Consider the following 21,427-nt stretch of genomic DNA (forward strand, 5'->3'; position numbering starts at 1 on the left):
CGTTGAATCTGGAAGCATGAACTTTTACGCTACAGGAATAAACAAACTTATTTCTCATTGGCAAAAAATGTATTGATTGTAATGGTTCCTATTTTGATTAATAAAAATGTGTTTGAGTCTAGTTATAATGATTTAAAATTCACGGCCCAAATGCACAATTCCTTTTGCACTAACCTAATAGAATTTTAGAATTGGCAATTAGAGTGAATCTGAAATTCAATTTCTAAAATGAAAAACAAAATTATTTGGGGGGGATGAAACATCTTCTCTGTACTTCCTGTCATGACACATACATAGAATGTTCTCCCAATTCACTCAGAGCCACAGGGCATTTGGATAGAGTCTTAGAGGTCTTGTGGTCCGATGTTCTTGCTTTGCTGGTGAAGAAACTGAGATCTGAGGAGCTAAGGGCCTTGCCCAGGGTCAGTACAGGTCAGAGGCAAGCTCTGCATCCATGTCTTCTACGCAGAGCCTGCAGCGTGGTGCTGCTCCCTGCCCACTACCCTGACAGAAAGCCACACTCCAACCACAAAACCCGGCACAACATTCCTGAACAAGAAGATCTCTGGCCCAGAGCAGCACTCTCCAGTAGAGCTTTCTGCAAGGATGGAATTAATTTACATTTAAATAGCCACATGTGGCTTCCGGTTATTGTATTGGTCAGCACAGCTCTAGACACAGTAAGTTCCTTGACGTCAGGGCCATGTCTTGTTCATTGTGGTCTCTGAAATAGTAATTTCTCATGACGGAGCTTCAATACTGAGTTGAATTGCTTTGTGTGTTTTGAACATAACCCTGTGTACCCCAGAATCACATGATAAACTAGGAGAAATTCATAAAAAGTGAATTTTTGCTATGGTTCTAACAAGTGCATAACTCTTAAAACAAAAAAGCTAGTAAAAACAAATACGTTTTAATAATGTGGCTTTCAGAGCTATCTAGCCCATTCCCTTTGAACTCCCCTTTCATGTCTTTTAAGGAAGACATGTGGGAATAAGTGGCTGATCTTTTCAGTGACGTTATTGACTCCTGTGATGATGTGGGCTCCATCCTGGCTGGTTTGCCAGGCAGCTGATTCATAGTCATGTTTCCTGAAGTGTCCCCCTAGATTTGCACCCTGATAGTCTCTTGGAAAAAAAAGACTTAAAAGGTTCTCAAACACTCATTTCTACCCTGAAACATCTGACCCGTTTTCAAAGTTGCTTTGCCTTCCTCATCTTAGAAAGTGGTGTAGTGTCGTGTTTAAGAATCCTGCAGATCTGAACGCCATCCCCACTTGCTGTTTCCCAATTTTGTGGCTTCTGTTTCCCCACCTGTAAAATTGAGATAGGCCTTACCCCATAGGTTTGTTCTAAGGATCACAGGAGATGGGGCTTGCAGAGAGCTTAACAAGTGCCTCACTGTAAGAATAAAAGCTGATGCTCACTGAAGACTTACTATGTGGCCAAAACTGGTCCAAGGATTTTACTCATATTAACTCATTTCATCCTCAGAACAACCTTATGAGGTCAGTTACTATTGTCACTCCAAGTTCATGCATGAGGCACAAGGTAAACCTCCTCTGGATAGAGTATGTGTTTTTAACCACTATAGTACACTAAACTGTCTCAAATAATGAGGACTCAATAAATACCATCTTTATTGTTGTTTTTGCAAAATATCTTGAAAGTCAACCAAGTCAAGTGACATTTAATCCCCTGCCAGGTTACCTTTTATACATGACAGCTGTTTATAAGAGGAGGAAGGGACTTATTTTCTTTAAATAATATCTCTGGGAACACACTCCATCCTGAGCTGATCCACAGCACCTTATCCAGTAGAACAATGTTATGGACAGAAGCCAAAGCCCATGTCCCACCTGGGCAATAGAGGGAGGGGGTGAGTCCTAATCCACTGGTGTTCACTAGCTGCTCATTGGTCATTAGGTGGAAGTCAGACAACTCTGCCCAGAGGAAGGTCTTATAAAGCCAATCCAGAATGTCATCCTCCCCAAATCTCTCTGAGGTCAAGGCAGAGCAATTGTGGAAGCTGCTTTGGATATGAGTCAGAAGTCCTGGGTCATCCTCTGGGGTATGACTCATGACAGCCTTGCATTCTCATGGGGAAGCCACCTGCCTCACAGCAAGTGACCTCATTCCCTATTGGTACTTGCTCTGATCCCTGAAGTTAAAATCTTGGCCAATTCACATGCATATTAGTGCAAGAGTGTGCATGAGTATGTTTGGGAGACAGAGATGAATGAGTAAACCCTCAGTGGAAGTTCTTGATTTTGATATATTTGATCTGGCCTGATTAGCTTTTAAGTTAGAACATAGTAGGTTTTAATGAGGCTGAGGCCATGGAATCTATCTGTAAAAGCTATCTGGTTCTACGCGGGGAGAAACTGCAATCATGGATGTTAGAGAAGAAAGTAGGTAGATAAGAACTGGCCAGTGTAAGGGGCTCAACATAAACCTAGCACCACTTTTGGGAAAAGAATTCAAAGGGGATATTCACTGAATAAATAGACAGTGTCTTATGGCCTCAGAGACAGACTCTGGGCAAAGGTTGCAGCCGGAGTTCAGAATCTCAATGAGAACCATTGTAATGCCCTATAACAGCCAAGGGCAATAAAGCAAGAAAGAGGTTTCCTCCTTCCCTTCAGTTCCCAACTGCTGTAGCCGAACCCAAGTGGCAGGATCACTACCATTTGAAGTCCACGTAAGTCCTACAGCTCTTTGTTGGTTGTTTTGCTGGGACTCACCAGGAAGCAGAGTTCACCCTAGCGGAAGAGGTTCGAGCTGTCCAGAGCAGGCAGCTGTGTTCAAGACCTCTGGAGAATGCAGTCATTTGTTTACACAGCTAAATCAAACACCACCTTGGGAGGACAAGCCGCAGTAGCAGCAGGCTTCCTTTTTCAACTGTGACCTCTCTGTCTCTAATTCAAACATATTAAGTAATAGATTCATTAAATTATCTGTTAGGTGGGAAACAATGCCTAGTGGAGGCAAAGAAAGAAAGAAAATCTCTCTTTCTATTTGAACTTGGTCATCAAGGGGGCTGGGCCCTGTGCTGGCGCTGTGGCATAAGCCGCCATATTTTGACTGATAGACCCGGGACGTGCCAGGGTTGAGGTCTTCAGGGAGCTGCTGTGCCCTGAGAGACGTTGGCTCTATAATCCTGCCTCTCACATCTTTAACTCCTGAGCTGAGGCTGAGAACAAAGCAGCTGGTGAATGCCAACGGAGGGCTCAAGTGGCCCTACTGGTGTCAATGTAGACACCTGGGGTTCTTTTTGAAAAATGCCAATGGATGTGGGCAAACATCCCAGAATGAATTTCCTGGCAGATCTAAACAGTAACATTCAAGATTTATTTCCCCCTACATGGAAAAAGCCACAGGACAAAATAGCTTTGGGCTATTTGAGTTGGTTGGGATGGTGAATTAGAGGCCAAAGGCACTGCAATAAATTTTATTTTGTACACTAGGCACCTCGAACTGACATCTGAAATGTTCACCCACAGAGTGTGAGGAAACACACCACGACTGGGAAACAAAGGGACAGGAAATGCACAGTTGTTAAAAAATGTCTGTTTCTAAAATAAATTAAATGCAATAATGACACAAGTTGGAACACAAAGACTCACACTGAGGCAAAGCTACCAAGTAATGCTTGCTGTCTAGCTGGGTCCAAAGGTAAACCACCTATGTGGGTCCCCATAATCACCTGGCCGACAACTGCACTTTCGCACTCAAAGAACCTTGTTGAATCATTCCAACAACTCGGGGAGCTGGGTGCTACTATATTCAAAACATTTGATAAAACAGAGCTTGCACTGACCCATCTGACCACATTCTGGTCACAAACACCCGAGTCAGCCACACCTGTGAATGCCACCTGAACTGCATGCCAAGTTAAGATCCTCATTTTTCAGGTTGTGAAACAGCAATGTTGCTCCCAATCATAAAGCCCCTAAATAGGTGCTAGAGATGATGCCCTGTCTCCCACAGGATGAAGCTTTCACGGGCCATGCTGGCTGACTCCAGACACTATGGCTTCTCCCCTGCGCTGCAGCGACACCTCTGCACTTTGCTGTGCTCTTCCTTTTGCCCGAAAGTTGTCTTTCTTGCCTTGCTTAGCAAGCAAATTCAAACTTTTAGGCCCAGGGCAGCATTTACGGGCATCTACTTTATGCCACTGTGCTCTACTCGGGTAAGTTAGGAAGTCAAAAAGGTAAGACAATTTCAGCCTTTGAAGGTGGGGAGGCGTATGAACAAATAGTGATCAAGGGCTTGGACGGACGGAATGGCACGTGGGAGAAGGCCTGAAACACAGGATCTGAGTCCTGAGGCGTGCATGTGGCTGCTGACCAGGAAGCCGAGGAGGAAAAGGCTCAGCCTTGCATGGCAGGAGGCCTGGGGAAGTTCCATAAAACAGGGAAGAGTCATTAAGGAAGGTCTTCCCCTTTACAGCAATGAGAGTCACTGCAGAGCTGGAGGCAAACAGCTGGGAGAGACAGGGCAGGCCTCCCAGCTTCTTCTCCCACATGAATAGGGAGAAGAAGCGGGCATTTCGGAGAGAATCTGGAGGAAGAATTGGCAACGCTTGGAGGATCTGGGACATTTTGAATTTGTATTTGTGCAACTTGTTTCTACCCCATCAGACTGAATTATGTTCTACCAGTTCTTTGCAATACCACTACTATGGTACTATTTGATGACTTGCTTCTCTCTCTAAATAGAATGTGAGCATCTAGGGGGTCAGGGATTCACAGCACTTATTCAGATGTAGGTAGTTTAATAAATGCAAATGTGCCAATGACTGAATGAATTCCAATCTTTTTGGTTGACTACTGTAATCTGATTATTTTCAAATAGAAAATACCCAATCATAAAAGTGCCTGTTATCCTATATATTACAAAACAGTTGCTTCTCTCATTGGACTCATATAATTTATCCAAACAATACTTGCTGAGCCCCCTATTAATGTGCCCTGCATATTATAGGGGAAAGAACTTCCTCATCAGAGCCAGACAGATTTGGATTGGAATTCCGGGTCCTCTATTTCCTGTTGTGGTACGTTAGGCAGTCAACCCCTTTGAGGCTCTTTTAAAATTCTATAAAATGACACCAACCGTGCCTACCAGGCAGGTAGGTTGCCTGAGATGACATGGGAATAGGTCAACATGTGGCTGGCTCATAGCAGGTTCAGTATAAGTCCCTTCCCCCCACCCACGAGCCCACCAACCCCCACCTGCATTTTCCTTCCTCAGCCCAGTTCTATGTTTCTGAGAGATTTAAGAGGTCTACAATAAGGTCATTGTCAGTTGCTTACGATCTAGTTCATGGCCCTTGAAACAATATTGCTCTCATGGCGTAGGCTTCTGTGCTCTTCCTAATTCTCCCTCAATTTCTTACTAGCCTCCCAGTGCATATCTGGAGTCAATAAATTAACAGAGGAAAGAAAGCAATAGGACAATTTGCAAATTCTATACATCTGACTCTAAAGTACATTACACGATCAGCAGCTCTATCTTCCTAATCCTATTTTTTTCTTAGGCTAGCCTGAAAAATACATTCCCTGAGTACATTCTGGTTAAGTGATGGTGGCATGTGGCCAGGAGCATGCAAGGTACAGAGGAAAAATAGTCCAAAAAATCCAGCTACTGATAGGTCATCAATAAGATAATCACCATGTCGACAATAAAGTTATGCACATATACTGACTGTTGACAGCAGAGGAAAAAAACAGTTAATAAAGACATGTTTTTTTCAAGGCTTAGAGAAAGGTAGTTGTTACTGGTTAAAGTACAATTTTATGCCTTGACCAGCGGTATTTTCATATTAAAGTTTGGCTGAATTCAGCTTCCCAATGTGAAATTCAAGACCTGAAATTCAAATATACTATGAAATTAAAATACTGTGAGCTCTAAATATATAATTTGTGCCAGGCTTACCCTTTTTCTAAACAAAGAAATCCAAAGGGAAGGGTGTGTATGTTTAACTAAAGGGTAATCAGAGGAATACTTTATTAATTTTTCTAATTGTGCTTTTCTCCAGAAGCAAAATGTATGTGAATAGAGACACATAAATTAATATATATGTGTCTTATTACATGTGTAATATAAATGTATACACATACCAGTTTAAGATAGTTATCTATACGAGGACTCATTTGCCCTCACTCTCCTTGGATTTGGAGAAGGTGATCAGAAGCCAATCTCTCCCATGTCAGTTGTGAGGCTCCCAAAATTTCACCATTGTCCCTTTTCTGAGTCCACTGCCCACCTTCTAACCAGGGGATCTTTCTGTGCCCCTCCCCACGCCCCACTAAGGGTAGGAGTAGCAGAGGAAAAAAGAGAACATAGTTGGGATGAATGAGATTACAGAAGCCCTTATCGAGGAGGTGGTCTGAGGATGAGAAAAGTTCCAGAGCCACGGGGGCCATCGTCCATAAAAGTGCCAGAATGGTGCTGGAGCCACCCTCCTGGTCCGTTAGGAGTGGTCCGACACTTCTTGATCCTCCGCCAATTCACCAAGCCTGATGTGAAGAGCAACTTTACAGTCCCTGGATAATGTTTGCACAAGGCTTTTGAATCTGAGAAAAAGGTACACGTCTCACTTGGCCAATGGCTTTTCGGGGTAGACATCCAGGTGGTTCACAGTGACAGCTGCCACGTACCGAATGTCTCTACTGTGAGTCCAGCACTCTCATCTCATCACAGCCACCCATTGCCACCCCCACCTGGCAGAGGAAGAGCAAAGCCTGGCTAATAATGACGTGGATGTGCTAAATGCCCTGCCACTCGGCTCATTTTGTCCTCAGCAACAACCCTAATCCTAGGTCCATTGTATTAGTATTTGGAGTTTTGCAGATAAAAAAATAGAGGCTTGAAGGGGTAAAGTGACTTTCTCATAGTGGCAGAGCTGATAAGAAGCAGAGATCTTGGTCCATTTGTCCTCACAGGACAGGTGAGAAGGTCCCATAAGCAGTAGCCTAAGTCGGTGCCTGCAAGTGACCAGCCAGGCAGATTCAGGGGAAAGGGACACCCTCCAAGTTGCCTCCCCCTAAGCAGGAAGGAAGGGGTTTTAGCCCTTCTAGTAATTGAACCTACTGAATCACTCCCATTTCCTATAATGACAAAAGACTTAAAGGTTTGCTCTCAGTTCTCAGAGTTTCTATTATTCTTCAGTATCACAGTCGAGTTCCACATTGACCTGGGTAGACACAATTTTCATTTTAAAGAGTATTTTTGCTTAATTGTCCTTAAATGATTTTTTTTGGGATAGGCAGGGAAGCAGGCATGGACCCTGGCCAAGGAGGAAATTTTCAAACCTTTAGTACAAGTCCTATTATTGAAAAAGAGAGCCCCAGGCCACCTTACATGCTTGCTTTCCTGTCCTGGAGAGAGCTCTGGAGCCATCAGCAAAGGTTTTCACGCCCTGTGTGCTACTGAGCGATCCTCAGGGTGGGGTGGGGGGGATTTTCCAGACTCCTCCCACCTTCCCAAAACACAAGAACAAAAACAGAAAAATCCAGGATGAATTGCAGTGATTTGTTTCTTCCTCACTGCACATCTCCTTCCTACCATCTCCTCCTCTCAGTTCCTTACTCCACTGTCCCCAGGGCAGGAAGATGAGAAACCCATCAACATACCTACTGGGCTTCTGCCACATGAAAACCCCTCTTAGGAATCCCTATCCCACGGTGGCCTTTGCTCCGAGACCCTCAGAATTCGGGGGGCTGAGGTGGGATGTGGGCAGCAGCTTCATGATCCCAGAGGAGGAGGCTGGGCCTGATTTACAAGAGCCACTAATTCCTCCTCCTAAGCAGTATTTTTTTGTTTATGTTCTATTTAAAACTTAATATTTATTAAGTGCTTATTATATGTCAGTGCTTTGCATATATTAGCTCATTTACGTCCCATAACAAGCGTATTAGGTAACTACTATTAATTTCCTCATTTTACAGATGTAGAAGCTGAGGCAAAAATAGTAGGGGATTTAAACCCAGGTAGTCTGGGTCCAGACACCAAATTCATAATCATTTAAACAATTAATGTATATCAAGTACATGTTGGGTGTCTGGTGCTGCATTAAGCACAAGCTACATGGGAAATATAATCCTTCAAGAAAAAAAGACATACATGTCATGATACAAATGTCAAGTCGAACAAAAGATAAGAAGTATTATTCTTTATAGTACCTCACAAAACAGTGTGAAAGCCACTGAACTCAATTCTGCAAGAATAAAGGACTAGAGCCCCTCTCCTCCAACTATGTGCCGTGAATGGGGCTGCCTATGTTGTAAGCACACTGGACAGGTGGTGGCCTGGCCAGGGATATGTGCTCGGCACGTAGAGCCCCACAAGAGGAGGGTGATGTCAAGTGAGTAATTGTACAAGGGAATTCCAAGACCCCACAAATCTAATAGGTCTGTAAACATACAGATCACTAGGCCTCTTCCCTGGAAATTCTGAGTCAGCCCATCTGGGTTGATGTTCAGGAATCTGTTTTGTAGAAAGCACTCAAGACCAGGCATGGTGGCTCATGCCTATAATTCCAGCACTCTAGGAGGCTGAGGTAGGTGAATCGCCTGAGGTCAAGAGTTTGAGACCCACCTGAACAAGAGCGAGACCTCATCTCTGCTAAAAATAGAAAAAATTAGCCAGGCATGGTGGCATGTGCCTGTAGTCCCAGCTATTCAGGAGGCTGAGGCAGGAGGATCGTTTGAGCCCAGGAGTTTGAGGTTGCTGTGAGCTAGGCTGACTCCACGGCACTCTAGCCTGGGCAACAGAGCGACACTCTGTCTCAAAAAAAAAAAAAAAGGACTCAAGGTCATTCTTGTCTTCAGACAAGCTTAGCAATTACCTGAACTTTGGTGCTGCTGCTTCTGAAAAGCCACCCGGGGAGCCTGGGCCGCCACTTCCAGCGTTCCAGAGAGGAAGAGTCACATACCTTGGGGAAATTCTGGTGGTGCCAGGGCAGCAGGGAGTCCTCAAGAGCACCTGGTGCAGGGAGAGCCAGGCATTTCCTCCCTAGTTATCCTCAGGACCTCCGAGTCTGGGATAGGAGCGCTCTCAGCTTAACTCTCCTATTGCTCAGAGCACCTTCTACCTTCTAATGGTTCTAGATGATTTGAGGCCCAGACCTGGCCCCCAGGTGAGTGTGACTGGCCCTTACACAGAGATATTCCCTGGGGGTGTGGGGTTGAGAATTTGAAAATGACAAAGACATGCTCCCTGAGGCTGGGTCACTCCAGTCTAGCAGTTCAGCCAGGGATGGACACATCACCACCTAACTCTAATCTAACTTGCTCAGGGCTCTAAGAGAGGTGTGGAGAGAGGGCCAGGAAACATGGAGGACTGAGTAACTAAACCTATGTAGAAGCAGAAATGACACTTGAGAGCTGAGTCTCAAACAGAATGAGTAGAAGCTCAATAGATTGGGAAACGGACAGTCATTCAGGCTCTGGTGGACAAACACTTTTCTACCCTGCGTTTCTTCTTTTGGAAACATCCTCCCCCACCTTACAGTAATCCTGCTCATAGGAATGCCCCCCCCACCCCCCCCGTGGCGGGCAGATGGCCCTGGCCTCCCCAGCAGAGCACACAATCCCCTGAGAGGCTCAGGGTGGGATGTAGGGGCCAGGCCGGGGGGAACTCTCTGGGAGTATTGCTTCTGCTGTGGGAAAGCCACTCCCTCTTTCTGCAGAATTTTTGGTGTACAGAGGACTGCTGGGGGCTGTGAGCAGCTGAGGCACCATCGACAGAGAAGGCCTGGCCAGGGACGCAGCTGGGCAGGGGCAAGCTGAGGCCTGAGATGGAGGACATGGGGTCTCACAGTGGCACTCAGCTCCTAGACACCCCCGAACTTCAAGCTTATATTCAGCCATGAATTCTCTTTTTGTTCAACCAAAAAAGCTTGTGACCAAAAGAGTTCTAATAAATGGGCAAAGAAAATGGCATTTGCAGAGGGTGGAACCCCGGGAATGACAGAATGCCTGAGGGTGTGAAAGGGCTGATGTAGCAGAGCCCAGGGTGTGCAGCGAGCTCTGGGCAGGTGGGGTGGGGCAGATGTGGAAGGGACTTGTGTTCTTTGGGGACTGAGTCATTAAGATTGTGAACGGGAGAACGATGCAAGCAGATGTGTGATCAGAATGGAACTCTGGTGTCAGCGTGGAGGAATGCCTGGGCCAACAGAGGCTGGACCTGGAGTCCAGGGAGGAAGCCCTTAGAACAAGCTAGCACAGAGATGACAGGGCCTCCAGTCCTCAGAGAGCCTGGAAGGCAAGAGGCAGAGTTGAAAGGTATTTCAGAGGTAGAGGAGTCAGAACTCCAGGAGGGAGCTCAGAAGGGCACACCCAGGTCTGGATTCTGTTCGCTACTCCTAACAGCTGTGACCCAGAATCTTATTTACCTCCTTAAGCCTCACCTTCTGCAGCTGTAAATTGGGAGTGATAACAGTTTGCATTTCAGAGTTGTGATGATTAAAGACAGCCAATGTATGTAAAAGCACTTAGCACAGCCTTTGGGACAAAGTAACACTCCATAAACCATAGCTGTTGTGTGGAGGGTGAAGAAGAAAGAAAATTAAGGATGACCCTAAAATCCCATCCCTAGCTTGAAAATTTGGGCAAATGCTGATGACATTAATCAGGATAGGAAATGCAGGAGGAGGATAGGTTTTATGGGGACGGAGAACATAAATTTTATTTTTGGACATGTTGAGTCTGATGTGCTTGTAGAACCTGAGAGCAGAGTGTCCAGCAAGCAGTGGGACCTCGGAACTTGAGGTTTAGTGGACACACACTGGCCACAGGTTGTCACTGAAGCAATGGCAGACAGGAGACAGTTGAAGACAGACATGGATGCTTTCAGGGCTACAAGGGAGAAGGAACCAGCTGAGGAGTGAGGGAGCAGTTAGGAGGAAGGAGATGTGGAGTGGGAACCGCTTTAATTGTGGTAAGTCGTTAGAGGACAGGATCTGTTAGGAGCTATGGGAATTCTTGTTTCTTCAGTGGAGAAAATGAAAGCTTAAACCCAAGACCACTTGACTTGCTGAGGGATCTCTGGCCCCACCCAGGGGGCTGTCTTCAAGGGGCCCACCGTGGCCTTCAGGTGGCTTTGTGCCTCTTACCTCCAGGTATTGATTAACCAGGCGCAGGGTGCGATCCGTGATGTTAAATATGTCCCTCCAGTCGAAGTTGGCCATGTCATCATCTCGGCTCTCCGGAGAACCCGTATAGAGGAAGTTTAGAATGGCTTCGGCAGTGATACCTTCTTCACCGAGCTCCCTACTCAAAAAGGCTTTTACTGCCGGGTTCGCCAGCGTGTCCTTGGGAAGAAGAAATATAGTCACAGCTTAGAAATTCCACAGGATCTTCGGTCTTGTTCTTAGGCCATTTTCATTTTTAACAGTTAAGGATACTCTATGACTTCCTAAAAAGCTAGTGGGTTTTCTTCCACTATAAGACAGATCTATCTATATCCCATTTTCCCCAATAGAGGGAAGATGTATATGGGGCAGGGGAGTGGGAGGGGGGCCACGAAAATGGTATATGAGAAGCTTTCTTTTTCTTATGGATTTTTTGGTTCTCTTTTGATTATTCTTGCTATATAGGACTCTTGTATTGGCTTTCTGAAGCTGGAAATGAGACCTTCAACCATCTTTGCAGTTACAGAGCTGGCCCCTTGGGAAGATGCCCCATTGAATCTGAGGCCCTCAAGTTAATTCATAAAAGCAAGAAACTCCAGGAAGCCACTGGTCTTGTGGCAGTTTTTAGATTTTCCCCCTAAAATTCAAGAAACATATTTTCCATCTAAAGTCAGTGCCTCCACTTGGTGACAGCTTCTGGAACCAGGACCTTTGGGCTCTGCTTGTTGTATTTTTATCTAACTCCAGTGGCGATTAGCTTTTTCATGGGAAAAGGAAACAAATGGAACTCTCCCGGCCCTTTTCCTCCCCTCCCCTCCCCATCTATCCTCTAACCCATCCGTACTCTGATCATGGTCATCTGTGTGCTCTTGTCAAAGAAGTACCAGATCTGGGGCCCCACTTCTTCCCAGGCTTTGAGCAACTTCCTAACACGCTCCAGTTCTTCGAAAGTTGAGTTGGCCTAAAACCAGAGAGAGAGAGAGAGAGAGAGAGAGAGAGACAGAGACAAGAACAGAGAGAAAGAAGTGAGAGAGAACCTTTGGATGTGTCTTTCCTGCCCTGGACCCTTAATGTTAGGGAAAAGCTTTTCAAGGAAGAGTTTTTATTTTCTCAATCTCACTGACATTTCCCAGAACAGTCTGCCATTTCCCAACCTCCTGGATGGACAAAACCTAATTTCTTAGCATCTCAGAGTACATGTAATATTGATGATGTTATTGTCTCAGAACCTCATTGAAGCTAGATTTGAACTCCCTATGAGCAAATACTCTTCCTCCCTCCCTCCCTATCTTTGTCTGTTCCCGGTAGCCAGGATTCAGAGAATTGTGAACCCTTCCATTAGGGATATAACTCAAGCAGTGGGAAAGAAAACCTCACTGTCTGCTGCAATGGAGAGGGAGGCCCCAGGCAGGGGCACTGGAGCAAAGCATTCCAATGATGACTGCGGATGGGGGAGGAAACCCGAGAGTCCACTTAGCAAAAACAACATGAGACTTGCTGCCAGGAGGGCACATTAAAAAATACACATGCACACACACAAGCATTCTTCTGGGAGGTCCAAGGTCCAAGGGGCAAGACCAGCTGGGATCTTACATTCTTCAGTATCCTTCGGGCTGCAGGGGAATCAGGAGTGAAGAGGATTTTTCCCATCAGCAAAGGCTTTGCTGCCCTCCAGGCTATTTTGGTTAAAGGGTTTGACTCCAGGCTCTGGATCCACGCATTACAAAAGGACGCTGCCAGGAAAGAAGGGACAGATTTTATAGAAACTCCCTGTTGCCCATAACTAAACATAGTCATTAATGTATCCACATCATATGTTTCGTTCAACTCCATGTTGGAGGATTTGACAAATAACCTAAATTAATAGGCTGTACCCCACCAATAACAATCTCATCATTAGTAACAAAATGCCACAGTGCCTCTCGATAATGGCCTCATTGGAGAAACAAAGGACGAGGCTTGCCCTGTGGCTTATTCTGCTTTAGAAGGAAGCTGAGAAGCCTGCTTGTGATTACTGCAAGGAACAGAGGCTATTCTCAGATGAAAGGGACTGAGAGGCCAAACAAGGCCCCCCCTGGAATCTCAGTTTGAACCTCAATAACTTCCCTTCAATTAGCTACTTAACCTCTTTGTTGTGCGTAGCTATCTTAGGGCCCAACTACTTTTGGTGTGTCCCATGTTGCCTCTTTTCAATTTTTAACTAGAAGGTCACCCAGTTGCATTTCTTCCCCATCCCATCCTCCTTTGCCCCACAGGAGCCCCCCAAAATAGTGAAAGGTAGGGAAGATTACCCGACAGGGCCTTGCCATTTGGAACGTAATTCAGTACCACACACACAGGTTTTCACTGCACTGTTTTTGTAAAAACATCCCACCTCTGTGTTTACTTGCCAGGGCCCTTCTGACCTGAGCTTTGCCTGCAACTCTGGGTTGCTTCCTCATTTATCATGCTTCTGTTCCTCTACGACTTAACCCTAGTTCAATTACATCAGTGGGAAATGTCCCCTCTGTTCCCGTTCCAAGTAGGCCTCAGTTCTTTCCATGGCTCATGTCCAGAATTCTTTATGAGCACTGCCCTGTTTCTACAAGGGGAAATGGACTTTCTGGGAGAAAGTTCTTTGCCCAAGGCCACTCAATAAGACCAAGAAGTGGTTTAACCTAGAAGTGTTAAACCATCAGCTTAATCAACATCACAGGCCAATTTGCATGCGGAATTCAGAAAACTTACTTGTTCTTTTGTCATAAGAATAGATAGGATCCTTCCTTGTGGCGTTAATCCCCAGGAAGGCCTTGTAGTTATTGTCTTCATACCAGTTGAAGGAGAACACCCGAGAGCCACCTCCCTCTGGGTACCCACAGAAGAGGTCCGACAGGATGCCCATCAGCTGAATAAAGGTTTCTGAGCCGCCATTCTGCATGAGGGGTCTGGTTGCCCACAGCAAGTCTTGAACACTCGACCGGTGGATAAACTAGGCAAGGCAAACACTTAAGGTTATTTTAAGGAAGTCAAGAATCATAATCTACTGTGAAGACAAAGCTCCAAAGTTTGGGGAGGCTTCCACACATACATTTGACCTCAGCATTTAAAAGAAAACAGTCACGTTCTCAGCAATCGTTAATCCAGCTGTGAAAAACGAAAAACAAAACCTATTGCCATCTACTCAGAAACTAGGATGAGCCTTAAACAAAATTGAAGAGTCAACCCCAAAGCATTCTCATATCGCCGCTCTTCTAGTTTCCTTTATTGGATTTCCTTGGGAATGTGTCCTCAGGGAAATGCGGAATATTTTACTGCAAACCGGTTCTGTGATCCCACCAAGATGGGGGATACTGGGAAAAAATTGGGAAATGAAAGGGGAATGGCTCTGTTCTAGAAAGGAACGGTCAAAATACATTTCTTTGGCTAAATAGTTTAGAATTTAGTTTCTTATATTTGGAAAATTATCTTCTTATTAGCTTAATTTTACCAAATGTGAATTCTGCCATTTCCCTGAAATGTGTGGTTTAGGGTTTCCCTGCGTGTGTGTGTGTTTTAAAATTCTAGCAAATATAGAACAGATGAGGTCTCCATTCTTGGAAAAACATGCTTTAAGTTCTATGCCAACTAAGAAGAGGCTGATGGCCTTGTCCTGTCCACGTGGGTACCCACGCCACTCACTGGCCTCGTCCTTCCAAGGCAGATCTGTAATGCCGAGAACGGAGGTGAGGGTTGCCGGAGTTGCCAGCCTCTTGGCCCCTATAATGCCATTTGGCTTTGCTTTAGGGGAAAATGCAAAATAAAAATAATACTGCTTTTATTCCCCCAACACACCTTATTACTCACTTTCAAAAGCACTTGAGAATTTATAAAACCATTAGGATTCAATCAGGTGAGACTGAAAACAGTTCTCCCACTGCGATAAGTGATGTTTACCTGTCATCCCTCTCTTTGTCCACATGCCAACACTTGCCCTCTGAAACTGACGAGAGCCAGGTAGAATCCACACAATGAGTCATGCCTATAATCACAGTCTACACTTCAATAAAAAAGTCAGAATCTCAAATTGCTTCAACAACAGTGAGTCTTATGACAGTCTCGTAAGGGGTTATTACCATTATTATGTTGCTCATTTAGTCAAAGCACTCGGAGATGAAGGGGGCTGTTCCAGGGTCAAATGGTCTAATATGAATTAATATAAACTGGGCCATCTGCTTCAACCTAGTTCACAAATGATTAGACTTGCTATCTAGTCAGGCAAGAAACCTGGAACTCCCACTCAGAACTAACTAAGAGTGTTGATACGCTTTGGAGATTTTTTTGCATTCTCTATCGACTTCAACCCTATTATACTGATATGAATTTTTTAAATGCTATGAAGAAAAGAATGTTAAACAGAGACTCCCTCAGCAGGTGGTTGCCAGTACAATGGGCCCTTCTCTAACTTTCGGACACAGCACTGTGCACACTCTGCCCAGGTTTAGATTAGTTTTGTAAAGACACATTCCAACCATGCAATTTCCTAGGACGGTTGAACCCAAGTCAGCTGGGAATACTGAAGGGGAAAAGAGCTTGGGGAAAATTACGTTTCACCTCTTGCCTCCCATTCATTATACTCGTCACACTTGAAGAGAATTGCTTTTCTAACCTCTCTCTTTCCCGCTGGGGAGTGACCAGATCTACCTGTTCATCATTATATCCCCAGCACCTCTCATCTATTGAGTGAAAGAATCAATTTCTATATGGCAAAAGACTTATGCAACCAGATGTTAATTAAAGCGTGCGAATCTTTTACAAAACAACACAAAAAGTCAATTGTTTTCCTTATGATGAAATGAGTCAATGTAGGTAAAGCACTTAAAACGGTGCCTGTAAGCACTAAAGGTGTATGCTGTTATTACTAGCGGTATATGTTTATGTAGATTTTAAGACCATAACAGAATAATGGACCCCTCTGTATTGCAGGGACTTAGATTCAACTGTGAGTCCTCTGGTATTCGTGCCACACCAGGTGAGTCGCTTACTGCCAGAAGCATTTCTTCCTCGGTGTGAAATCAGAAGGGTGGTTCTCTTTCTTCTTGCCTCCTGCCCAGAAGCACAGATAATTTAGGATATGAACAGGTGCTTTGGAATCGCTACACGGAAAAGTCAAATGTGTTTCTCCTTGAACAGGTTTGAGGTACAATTAAATTATTTGACATAATAAGCATGGTAAATAGTGGAAAGACATAACGAAATTATAATAACTACATCAGGCTGCTCACCTCTTGAATTCTTGGCAACATATCAGATAATATTCTTCCCCAGGATCTCAGATTAATACCTTGAGAACTGCTGTCCAGAAGTGTGGGAAGCTGAAATTGATAGGAAAAAGTATTTAAAATATACATAGATGTTTGTAGTTATATATACACACAGACACTAGCTGATCTCCTGTATGCTTGAAAACATCCCCTCGCTTCTTTTTTCTGATCGTGGGGCCTTTTCTGTGGGGTTGCTTTCAGAAACAAAATTATCTAATTGAGAAAAATCAAAGGTTTGTCAATCACAAATAAATTCATGGTTACATTAAATATGCCGAAGTGATTCTGATTGCTGGTTTAGTGGCACCGAACTAGACTCCTGGAGGAAGGAAAACAGCACAGCTGCCAGAGCGTGAAGGAAGGCTGCGTGCCCGGAGTGCCCGTCTGTTGACCTCAGAGCTTTGTAGACATTGCCGAGCTTCCTCGTCATTATTCATGTCTTCTTCCTTTTGTGTCATTTTCGGACTGTTCGTGTCTCTTCTGTTCCACACTACTTTCTCATGGAAGATTCAGCCAGTTGCATCACCTTTGTTTTAAAGCTGCAGCTGGCAGGAGTCAGAAGTTTCCTTGTAGATTCTCCAGCTGACAGCATTGTTCTGATAACCCCAGCCCATGGGCAGCTCAAAACCATTCATGCATTTTCCACCTAGGCAGGGAATGTGGAAGCCCACAAGTTTGCTGCCTCCACCCCCAGAGCCGGATGTGAACACTTTGCTTTCTGGAAACCAAGTTCAACTCCTGCTTAACTTCATTCTTCATGTTTCAAAGCTGATTGAATTACTGATCCTATACGAGTCTTTAAGGACTGAGTTCTAAGCTTTAAGACTGGTTTTCAAACTCCAGTGTCCCTCTTGAGTAGGTTTAGAGTGAGTCCTGGGCATCTGTAGCATCTGTATTTTAACAAGCTCTGTTTGGACAACAAGCCTAGGCTCTCTAAGTGCCAGTGTGGTTGTCTTAAACGGCCAAGGAAAGGCTTTGTTATGTGTGAGAGATGCAAAGCAGACGGGGAAAACTTTCCAGAGGAAGGATCAGCGAAACTACCATTGAAACCATCCCACTGAGAAGTGTCTAGGCCTAGACATCAGTCTTGCCAGGACTTCTTTTCAGACTTCTTGGAAATAGCTTCCATGTGCGCCGGCAAAGCACTGCACTTCCTGTTTTTCCCATAGGAGGGTGGGACTGAGCCGGGTGGGTAGGAAGGGAGGAAGCAAGCAGGTGAACATGTGTGCCCAGGGCAAGTCACCACCGGGTCCTGCTGGCTCCCTTCCTGACTACCTCTCTGAGATTACTAGAGATGAAAAGGGACCCAAGACACATACCAATAAGATGCTGTGTGTGGATTTTGATTTTCATCTGAAGAAACTCGCTTTAACAGTTGGGGGAAAGTGGACAGAGACTGGGTATTAGATAGTGTTAAGGAATTATAGTTACTTTTGTTGGCTTTGATCACAGCATTGTGATTTTGTTAAAATGAAGAAGTTCTTATGTATTAGAGATCCATAGGGAAGTATGTAAGGTGAAATGATACGTTGTCTGTCATTTGCTTTAATAAATCTTAGAAAAAAGTATGGAGAACAGATCAAACAAGTATAGTCAGATACTGATAATAGTTGAAGCTGGGAGTTCATGATATTATTCACTCTACCTTTATACTCATTTCTATAATAAAAAGTTTTAATAACAAAAAAGATCATGTGTGTGTGTGTGCAAAAATAAATTGTTGAATGAATGAATACTAAGAAATACTCTCCCTAGCGTTTGTTTTTCTTCTCCACTAGGACTGCCTTTGTTCACTTCTCTCCAGGAATATTTCATCCAAATAGGCTTCTGGCGGGTCCCCTTGCCTCTATGCCCCTGCCTTCCAATGGGCCCTCATTGTGGCTTGAGTTGCCCAACAGGCCAGTCCAATCATGCCACTTCCTCTGCTCAAACATCTTCCCTGGCTCCCTGCTGTCTCCAGAGAAGGTCAGTATGGTGCTGGACACACATGGCCTCCCCCGCGCTGGTGCATGCTTCCTCTCTAGCCTTCTGCATCTCCTCCCCCACGAGGGCCTCTTTCTACCTCCCTCACACGCCTGTCTCTCGCACCCCCTGGCTCTGCCCTCCATCCCCCTCACCCTTCTCTGCCTGGCAAACTTCTATTCATCCCTCAAGTCTTGTTCCTAATACAACCACCTATGTGAAAGATGGTTTTCCCCAAGGGAGACCCAGATGCTCCTTTTCTATGACTCTTGCTTGATCTTGCCCTGTTACGCTCTCTTAAGGCACCCTATTTCCTTCCGTGCATTCCTCATCATTGGGAATTATTCTGTTGTTTACTTGTCATCTGTCTCTCTTGTTAGACTCTCAGCCCCATGTGGACAGAGACCATATCTGCGTGCTGGGCATAGGGTGGACACTCAGTATTTGATGAATGAGTAAATGCTCTTATTAGAGCAATAAGCAGATTGATTATAATTGTTTATATACCTGATGCTCCATAAATGGTATATTCATTAAGGACACGGACTCTATCTTCTTATCTTTGTATTGCCCACACTTTTTTTTTTTTTTTTTTAGTTTTTCCAGGCCCATTTATCCAGCTGAATCCACACTTCTTATCCATTGCATCTTCTGTAGTTGCTCAAGAAACATTTGTGAATCATAAACCCCACGAGCTGGGAGGTGGCATGAAGCTTGCATAAGAGGCTATGATACACTCATCAATGTCCTATTAAAGAAGGCTCTGCATAACAAGTCTGCTTTTAAGTTGTCTTTTCTAAAAAGAGTAAATAAATTTTGATCTTTTCATCTTTTTTCTTTTTTTTTAATTTTTATTTTTTTATTTCAGCATATTACGGGGGTATGAATGTTTAAGTTACATATATTGCCTTTGCCCCACCCGAGTCAGAGCTTCAAGCATGTCCATCCCCCAGACGGTGCGCACCGCACCCATTAGGTGTGTATATACACACATCCCCTCTTTTCCCCTCCCACCCACTCGACACCTGATGAATGTTACTACTATATGTGTACTTAAGTGTTGATTAGTTGGTGAGTACATGTGTGGTGCTTGTTTTTCCATTCTTGTGATACTTCACTTAGTAGAATGGGCTCCAGCTCTATCCAGGATAATACAAGAGGTGCTAGATCACCATTGCTTTTTGTGGCTGAGTAGAATTCCATGGTATACATACACTACATTTTATTAATCCATTCATGGATATTGATGGGCAGTTGGGCTGCTTCCACATCTTTGCAATTGTGAATTGTGCTGCTATAAATATTCTAGTGCAGACGTCTTTTCTATAGAATGTCTTTTGTTCCTTTGGATAGATGCCCAGTAATGGGATTGCTGGATCAAATGGTAGTACTATGTGTAGCTCTTTGAGGTATCTCCAAATTACTTTCCACAGAGGTTGTACTAGTTTGCAGTCCCACCAGCAGCGTATGAGTGTTCCTATCTCAACATACAGAAATCAGTAGCATTCCTATATGGCAACGTTTATTGTTTTGGGACTTTTTGATAAAAGCCATTCTCACTGGAGTTAAGTGATATCTCACTGTGGTTTTGATTTGCATTTCCTGATGATTAGAGATGTTGAGCATTTTTTTCATATGTTTGTTGGCCGTTAGTCTGTCTTCTTTTGAAAGTTTCTGTTCATGTCCTTTGCCCACTTTTTAATGGGGTTGTTTGATTTTTTCTTGCTTATTTTCCTGAGTTCTATATAGATTCTAGTTATCAGCCCTTTATCAGATGTGTAGCATGTGACTATTTTCTGCCATTCTGTAGGTTATCTGTTTGTTCTCATGATAGTTTCCTTGGCTGTGCAGAAGCTTTTTAATTTGACCAGGTCACATTTATTTATTTTTGTTGTCGCTGTGATTGCCTTTGGGGTCTTCTTCACAAATTCTTTCCTTAGGCCAATGTCTGTAAGAGTTTTTCCAACATTTTCTTCTAGAATTCTTATAGTTTCATGCCTTAGGTTTAAGTCTGTTATCCACCATGAGTTGATTTTTGTGAGAGGTGAGAGGTGCAGATCCTGTTTCAGTCTCCTACATGTGTATCCAATTTTCCCAGCACCATTTATTGAATAAGGATTTTTTTCCGCAGTGTATGCTTTTGTCTGCTTTGTCAAAAATTAGATGGCTATATGAGGATGGTTTCATATCTGGGTTCTCAGTTCTGTTCCATTGGTCTATGTCTCTGTTCTTATGACAGTACCATGCTATTTTAGTTACCATAGCCTTATAATACAGCTTGAAGTCTGGTAAATTGATGCCTCCCAATTTGTTCTTTCTGCTTAAGATTGCTTTTGCTATATGGGGTCTTCTCTGGTTTCATACAAAGCATAGAATTATTTTTTCTAGATCTGCAAAAAATGATGTTGGTATTTTAATAGGGATTACATTGAATCTGTAGATCACTTTGGGTAGTATAGACATTTTAACAATGTTGATTCTGCCGACCCATAAGCACAGTATGGTTTTCTACCTGTTTACTTCCTCTGCTATTTCCTTCCTCAGTGTTCCATAGTTCTCCCTGTAGAGGTCTTTCACCTCTTTGGTTAAATATATTCCTAGGTATTTTATTTTCTTTTTTGCTATTGTGAAGGGTATTGAGTCTTTGATTTGGTTCTCAGTTTGACTGTGGTCAGCATATAGAAATGCTACTGATTTCTGTACATTGATTTTGTAATCTGAGACTTTGCTGAATTTATCAATCGCAATAGTCTCATGGCAGAATCTTCGGGGTTTTCTAAATATAAGATCATATCATCAGCAAAGAGCGATAGTTTGACCTCTCCTGCCCCCATTTGGATGCCCTTGATTTCCTTCTCTTGTCTGATTGCTCTGGCTAGGACTTCCAAAACTAGGTTAATAGAAGTGGTGACAGAGGGCAACCTTGTACGGTTGCAGTTCTAAGCGGGAATGCTTTCAATTTTTTCCCATTCAGTATGATGCTGGCTGTGGGTTTGTCATACATGGCTTTTATCATTGTTAGGTAAGTCCTGTCTATGCCTATTTTGTTA

The 21,427-nt window shown here is 44.0% G+C and overlaps 1 protein-coding gene across 1 annotated transcript in view; it reads right to left on the reverse strand.

Annotated features, from left to right (window-relative positions):
• ABCA4 (ATP binding cassette subfamily A member 4) overlaps nucleotides 1-21,427 on the reverse strand; it is a 131,765-nt gene that overhangs the window by 75,649 nt on the left and 34,689 nt on the right. The window contains exons 7-11 of the mRNA XM_069480195.1: nucleotides 16,377-16,466; nucleotides 13,864-14,104; nucleotides 12,730-12,869; nucleotides 11,981-12,097; nucleotides 11,119-11,316 (exon numbers count right to left, since the gene is read on the reverse strand). Coding sequence (XP_069336296.1) covers nucleotides 11,119-11,316; nucleotides 11,981-12,097; nucleotides 12,730-12,869; nucleotides 13,864-14,104; nucleotides 16,377-16,466 — 786 coding nt within the window. The remainder of the gene's footprint in view (nucleotides 1-11,118; nucleotides 11,317-11,980; nucleotides 12,098-12,729; nucleotides 12,870-13,863; nucleotides 14,105-16,376; nucleotides 16,467-21,427) is intronic.

Source organism: Eulemur rufifrons, chromosome 8 (assembly GCF_041146395.1).
Source record: "Eulemur rufifrons isolate Redbay chromosome 8, OSU_ERuf_1, whole genome shotgun sequence".
Classification (NCBI taxonomy): domain Eukaryota; kingdom Metazoa; phylum Chordata; class Mammalia; order Primates; family Lemuridae; genus Eulemur; species Eulemur rufifrons.